Source organism: Borostomias antarcticus, assembly GCF_949987555.1.
Source record: "Borostomias antarcticus genome assembly, chromosome: 8".
NCBI lineage: Eukaryota > Metazoa > Chordata > Actinopteri > Stomiiformes > Stomiidae > Borostomias > Borostomias antarcticus.
In genome coordinates, this window is record NC_140241.1 from 26,499,329 (window position 1) to 26,506,828 (window position 7,500).

The window sequence follows — 7,500 nt, forward strand, 5'->3', positions numbered from 1 at the left end:
GCCACAGGCATGAACACACACACACACACACACACACACACACAAACACACACACACACACACACAGACAGAGCCATTGTATTCAGCAGTGGCGCAGGATCAATAGGTCTAATTAGCCAGAGACCTCGTCAACTGTGGTCTCAAACCTTCGCTAGCATTTCCTCTTTATCAGATTGTGTTTGTGTGTGTGTGGGGGTGTGGTGTGTGTGTGTGTGTGTGTGTGTGTGTGTGTGTGTGTGTGTGGTGGGTGGGTGGGTGGTGGGTGGGTGGGTGGGTGGGTGGGTGGGTGTGTGTGTGTGTGTGTGTGTGTGTGTGTGTGTGTGTGTGGGTGGGTCAGACCCAGATCCTGAGTCCTTATCTGGTGACCTGTGCACATGAAGTACACACCCAATTCAGAATGATAGGGGCCAGAGGATGAGCTCACCAAACCTGAATAATTACCACCCATTCTAACTGCCGTGTCTGCTAGAGAGAGAGAGAGAGAGAGAGAGAGAGAGAGAGAGAGAGGGAGTGAGGGAGGGATGGGGAGACATTAAAAGGGAGGTAGAGAGAGAGGGATAAGGAGGAAGGGATTGGTTAAGAGGGAGGGAGGGAGACCGAGGGAGCGTTTCGCGGCAGAGGAGATTACGAGGATATAAATCACATCGTGGAGGTAATCGTCTCCAGACGATAAAGCCACCGTCTGGGCAGTAGTGGAGAGGGGGAGAAGAGGGAGGAGGAGAGGAGGAGAGGGGGTGTCTGGAGAGGAGAAGAGAGTCGACAGCGTGAGGTGCATCTCAAACGCAGAATTCCGCCAACATAGACGGGTACCCCACGGGGCGCTGCGGAGCCCGAGAGGGCGGCACGTTCAAACCCCGCCCGGCCTAGCGTGTGCGTCGTGTGTGTGTGTGTGTGGCGCTTCCTTTCATCCTCTCTCTTCTCTCTCCTCCTCCCCCCCCCTCTCTCTTCTCCTCCTCCCCTCTCTCTCCTCCTCCCCTCTCTCTCCTCCCTCCTCTCCCTCCTCTCCTCACCCCTCTCTTTCCTCCTCCTCCCTTCTCTCTCCTCCTCCCTCCTCTCCTCTCTCCTCCTCCTCCCCTCTCTCTCTCCTCGTCTTCCCCTCTCTCTCCTCCCTCCTCTCTCCTCCTCCTCCCTTCTCTCTCTCCTCCTCTTCCCCTCTCTCTCCTCCCTCCTCTCTCCTCCTCCTCCCCTCTCTCTTCCTCGTCTTCCCCTCTCTCTCCTCCCTCCTCTCTCCTCCTCCTCCCTTCTCTCTCTCCTCCTCTTCCCCTCTCTCTCCTCCCTCCTCTCTCCTCCTCCTCCCCCTCCTCTCCCTCCCCCCCCCCCCCCCCAGGCTGGTAGACTTCACCAGGTTACCCTCCCCCACCCCGGAGAACAAGGACCTGTTCTTCGTGACCCGGGGGTCGGGGATCCAGCCGTCTCCGGCCCGAAGCTCCAGCTACTCCGAGTCCAACGAGCCCGACCTGGGCATGGCCAACGGGGGCAAGAGCCTCTCCATGGCGGACCTCCAGGACCCCCGCAGCCTGGAGGCGGGGCCACCGGGCCCCGGGGCCTCTGACCTCCTCCCGGGCGAGGGCGGCCCCGGCATCGGCGGCGGCGGGGGGGCTGCGTGGTCTGCGCGGACCCTCCAACAGGGGAGCCACGCCCACCCCGTAGGTCCCGGCCCGAGGCGGCCGGGCCAGACGCCCGCCGGCACCGCCGGCTCGGAGAACCCGCCGGGCCCCGGGCGGCCCGCCCAGCTGCTGGCGCCGCTCTCCTTCCAGAACCCCGTGTACCAGATGGCGGCGGGCCTGCCGGTGTCGCCGCGCGCCCCGCCTCCCGACTCCGGCTCCGAGTGCCACAGCTCCGTCAGCTCGCACAGCAACAACGAGGAGGCGGGGCCGGGCGGCGGGCGGCACGCCTTCGTGAACCACGGAGGGGGAGGAGGAGGAGGAGGAGGAGGAGGAGGAGGAGGAGGGGGGGGGAGCAGCGGGGAGGAGTACGCCCGCCGGTCCGGGGAGTTCAACCGCCGCCAGCTGTCCCTGACGGAGGCCCAGCACCAGCCGGGTGGCGGCGTCCCCCGTCAGAACAGCGCCGGCCCCCAGCGGCGGATAGACCAGCCTCCGCCTCAGAGCGCCGTCACCCGGGGCCGCACGCCGCCCACCCTGCTCGCCGCCGGGCCGTACGGACGGCCCTCCAGCGGAAGCCTGATGTCGTCGTCGTCGCCCGACTGGCCGGGCGGCGGCGGCGGCGGCGGGGGGGCGCGGCTACGGCAGCAGTCGTCGTCATCGAAAGGGGAGAGTCCGGAGACCAAGCAGAGGGCCCAGCACAAGCAGGTGGAGGACACAGTACACACACACGCACACACATACACGCACACACACACACACACTCACTCACGCACACAAACACTCACACACACACACACATTACATTACATTAGTCATTTAGCAGACGCTTTTATCCAAAGCGACTAACAATAATTTTATTTAACGTAGGAAGAGCCAATGTACTACTACTTGCCAGAACTCACAAGTGCATCTTCTTTCTAAAACAACACACACACACATACACGCACGCACACACATGCACACACACACACTCACTCACGCACACAAACACTCACACACACACACACACACACACAGCCTGTTACTGGTTGTTGTCATGCCGACAGAGGCTGAGTGGTTGTGCGGCCGTTACTGAGATTAGCTCAAGAACCGAGCTCTTCACAAGGAGCACGGATGACTCCTTCAAATCATCCTCATTAAGTCACATCCTCGCTTAGAGCCTGCAGACAGCGCCTGAGTGGGTGCTGTGCGTGTGTCTGCTCACTCTGTGTGTGTGTGTGTGTGTGTGTGTATGTGTGTGTGTTTGTGTGTGTGTGTGTGTGTTCTGCCTAATGAATCCCAGTCATTGTGTCTCTAATAACAGTAATCTGGCTCTGTTCCACTGAAGGAATTAAACTAAACAGGATTTTAGACTCTAATCACATGCAGACACACACACACACACACACACACACACACACACACACATACACTAACCCAACTCAGCTCAACTGAACTCATGGATCCAAATCCAAACATGGATTGCATGCAGAAACCCATTAACACACACACACATACCCATGCATGTGTTACTGTGGAGAGTGGTGTGTGTGTGTGTGTGTGTGTGGTACTGAGCAGTCCCTGAGCAGATCATGATTAGTCCATCGTCAGCAGGCCAGGGAGAGAGAGCTTGTCATTTATGGCCCCCGATCAATGGTTGCCCCCGGCAATATCCAGTTGCCGCTGGTGATTTTTGGCCCAGAGGTCATAGGAAGGACATCTGTATTCCGGGCAATCAGGGCTGTAGTGATAAATACAGAGGTGGGTCAACTCTGTCGAATGCAGTTTACCTACCTTGTTTACCCCTCATTGATTAACACAGCTGATCAGAAAATAGGTGAGAACTCTCAGCCTCATTTTAATGAGGGGGGCAAACTGATCTGACTTGGGTTTACCCTCCACTACAACCCTGCCTGCAACCCCATGCTCTCCCCTAACGATCTCATTGATTGGATGGCTGATTGAATGACTGATTGATTGGTAGAGAGTGATTAGAGTGTTCATTTGGTTGTTTTGGAAACCTTTTGCTATGTAAAACAGAGAAAACATTGACGGATCCTTCTGCTGACCATTAATTAACCTATTAACTACGTTAACTAAATACCCAACCTACTATGTTAACTAAACACCCAACCTACTAACTACGTTAACTAAATTCACAACCTACAGTACTAGCTACGTTAATTAAATGCCCAACCTACTAACTATGTTAATTAAATACCCAACCTACTAACTATGTTAAGTAAAGACCAAACTACAGTAACTGACTACTAACACTATGCTCCTTTGCTCTAGCATGAGTCTGAGTTTTGCCTGTCTGTCTGAGTGACTTTGAACTAACTGGCCAGTGGGAGCTCTTGCATGTAGGCTAGATTAGATTAATCCAGTCCATGGTGTTTGAGATTCACATTCAGATATGCAGGTCTCGGCTTTTAAACCGACTGCATATTCCATGGGCTCTGGCTCCTACATCCTGTCACTCACAGTTACTGGCATCTCCACTGACACACACACACACACACACACACACACACACACACACACAGATGGGTGGTTGGCTGCGAAGTGCTATCTGATTGAGACTAATTGGGGTGTATTGCCACACCTGAGCAGAGTGTAAACACAAGGACACCCAGCCAATCGCAGCCAGCATCTGTGGTCCGTCTGTGCTCCCTGGCCACTTATCCCCGGGTGCCACATCTGACCCCCCCCCCCTCCTTAGCTGCTGCATATATGGTGGGGGTTGCGTCAATCTTATTCCCCAGCCAACTGTTCATGTATCAATAGTTCCATGTGCATTTCAAGCTTCTGCCTGTGTGCATGCATGTATGTATTTGTGTTTGAGTGTGTACAGTATGTGTGTGTGTGTATGTGTGTGTGTGCTTGCGTGTGTGTGTGTGCGTGCGTCTGTGCGCCTATTTCTGTATGCGTGCGTGTCTACTCCTGTATGTGCATCGTGTGCGTGCGTGTGCATGCGTGTGCGTGCGTATGCGTGCGTGCGTGTGTGTACCTGGGCTCAGCTCATGCGTGTGTGTGTGTGTGTGTGTGTGTGTTGTGTTGGTTCCACTAGGCCCTCTCCCCTGTGCAGCCCAGTGCGTTGGACCGTACTGCCGCCTGGCTGTTGAATATGAATGTGCAGTATGTAGACCAGGAGGGGATGGACCCCGAGTTCAGGCACAGAGACGAGCTCACTCAGGCGGATAAGGTAAACACCGCCCCCCCCCTTCTCCCCTGACCCCTCCGCCCCCCCCACACACACACACACACACACTCCCACCTCCATACCCCACCCTGACCAAGACCTCCACCCTCCCACCTCGACCTCAACACACACCCCCGCCTTAACCATCTGACGCACCTTATCCCCGACCTAACCCCCACCGGGACCCCCACCCGGACCCCCCACCTCCTGGTCCGACCCTCGGGACTGCTACTGTCCCAGTCCCTCACCCTGTTCTACCTCTACTCACCCCTGAACCACCCCTAACTCCCCCTGAACCACCCCTAACCCCCCCTGAACCACCCCTAACTCCCCCTGAACCACCCCTAACTCCCCCTGAACCACCCCTAACCCCCCCTGAACCACCCCTAACCCTCTATGTAACCAGCTCTCCCCCTCTGGACTGTCCCTCTCCCCCTGCATCTCAGGGTTTCTAACCTATATTTGAATGGTTTTAGGGATTTCAGCCCAGAGTAAGGCGTGTGTGTGTGCATGTGTGTGCGCGTGGGTGTGTGTGTGTGTGTGTGTGTGTGGGTGTGTGTGTGCGTGTGGGTGTGTGTGTGTGTGCGTGTGTGTGTGCGTGTGTGTGTGTGCGTGTGTGTGTGTGCGTGTGTGTGCGTGTGTGTGTGTGTGTGTGCGTGTGCAAAGCTTCCTGCTGCTGCCTGCGCTCAGTCGCCTGCTTCTCATCCCACCAGCTCTTACCTGCCATCGCCTCTCAGCCCCCGTGATCTCATTGGCTCCCGCGTCCTCCAACTTAACTCACCAGTGATACACACAGACCAATCACACGTGTCCTCTCAAGGACAGGACACACACACACACAGAGCAGTAGCCAATAGAGGACCTTGTGTGTAACTGAGACTGGGGGCTGCCAAACTTGAAAGAGAGAAAAAGAAGAAAGAGAGAGAGAGAGAGAGAGTGATTGAAACATGACTGTAGTGTTAATGGTGTGAGGTTGTACTCGTACTGCAGGTCTGAGTCAGTGTACTGCAGTTAGAGCGAGGTAAAGGTTTCTAAGCCGAGGTGATTCTCACATTCCCTGTGCATAGAAAACTCACCCATGTCTGACTGATGGCGCGTTCGGGGCAGGAATAGAAATCACAGCCTCTGACAGACAGAGAGAGAGAGAGAGAGAGAGAGAGAGAGAGAGAGAGAGAGAGAGAGAGAGAGAGAGAGAGAGAAAACGAAAGAATGGTACGAAGCAGGAGTTGAAAGGCCTTCATGAATGAGATAGAGACGATTTGACAACTTATTACTGCACCTGTATTTCTTCTGACAGGTACGAGACAGTGAGAGGAGAGGAGGGGGGGGTGGGGTGATGGGGGTCTAGGGGGAAGAGACCTTTTCTTTGGTGGGGGGGGGGGGTTGAAAGGAGAGAACGAGTGCGAGGAAGAGAGAGGAGAGAGGAGAAAGGGCAGAGGAGAAATCTAGCACAGGTCACCAGGGAGGTGAGACTGAGAGAATGAAAGGGAGAGAGAGATTGATTGATTGAGGGAGAAAGAGAGATGGAGAGAGAGATTGATTGATTGAGGGAGAAAGAGAGATGGAGAGAGAGAGAGATTGATTGATTGAGGGAGAAAGAGAGATGGAAAGAGAGATTGATTGGTTGAGGGAGAAAGAGAGATGGAGAGAGATTGATTGGTTGAGGGAGAAAGAGAGATGGAGAGAGATATTGATTGGTTGAGGGAGAAAGAGAGATGGAAAGAGAGATTGATTGGTTGAGGGAGAAAGAGAGATGGAGAGAGATTGATTGGTTGAGGGAGAAAGAGAGATGGAGAGAGAGATTGATTGGTTGAGGGAGAAAGAGAGATGGAGATAGAGAATGATTGATTGAGGGAGAAAGAGAGATGGAAAGAGAGATTGATTGGTTGAGGGAGAAAGAGAGATGGAGAGAGATTGATTGGTTGAGGGAGAAAGAGAGATGGAGAGAGAGATTGATTGGTTGAGGGAGAAAGAGAGATGGAAAGAAAGATTGATTGGTTGAGGGAGAAAGAGAGATGGAGAGAGAGATTGATTGGTTGAGGGAGAAAGAGAGATGGAGAGAGATTGATATGTTGAGGGAGAAAGAGATGGAGAGAGAGATTGATTGGTTGAGGGAGAAAGAGAGATGGAGAGAGATTGATTGATTGAGGGAGAAAGAGAGATGGAGAGAGAGATTGATTGATTGAGGGAGAAAGAGAGATGGAGAGAGAAAGGGGAGAGCAGGAGATGGGTGGTCTCTGACTCTTCTCTCCTCATTGGTTCAAACCAGCTACAGTACCGTCCACAGAACCTCCTCCCGCTCTAGTTTCACAATCTGGTTGGTTGTCGACGATGCGGCGCTGGGGAAACTCTAGGAACATAAACATGAAAAACAAGGACATTTCAGATTCTCACACCTAGTTCATTCCATTGTTTATTGTTCATTTATCCATTGTTTTTATAAGGGAGACGACGGTGTGTATTATTAGACTATCCTGATTGATTTTGTGGAAAGGTTGAAGTAGTATTTCTCTGATATGACAGGCTAGCGACCCAGGAGAGACTAGCTAGTTCAACATCCAGGATAACGACTCGCTAGCTCGCTCCAGTAAACCAAACAGCGTCAGTCACGGATTAACGGTACCACAACAGTGGCTATCGACTAGTATCTGGTCCAATCTACAGTAGCTATGAGCGCGTTCACGGTAAAAGGGGAGGTATTTGCACAAAATGACC

General features: G+C 53.8%; 1 protein-coding gene across 1 annotated transcript in view; it reads left to right on the forward strand.

The window, feature by feature from the left end:
* Positions 1–7,500, forward strand: part of dab2ipb (DAB2 interacting protein b) — a 74,828-nt gene that overhangs the window by 58,505 nt on the left and 8,823 nt on the right. The window contains exons 7-8 of the mRNA XM_084441962.1: positions 1,328–2,309; positions 4,654–4,788. Coding sequence (XP_084298088.1) covers positions 1,328–2,309; positions 4,654–4,788 — 1,117 coding nt within the window. The remainder of the gene's footprint in view (positions 1–1,327; positions 2,310–4,653; positions 4,789–7,500) is intronic.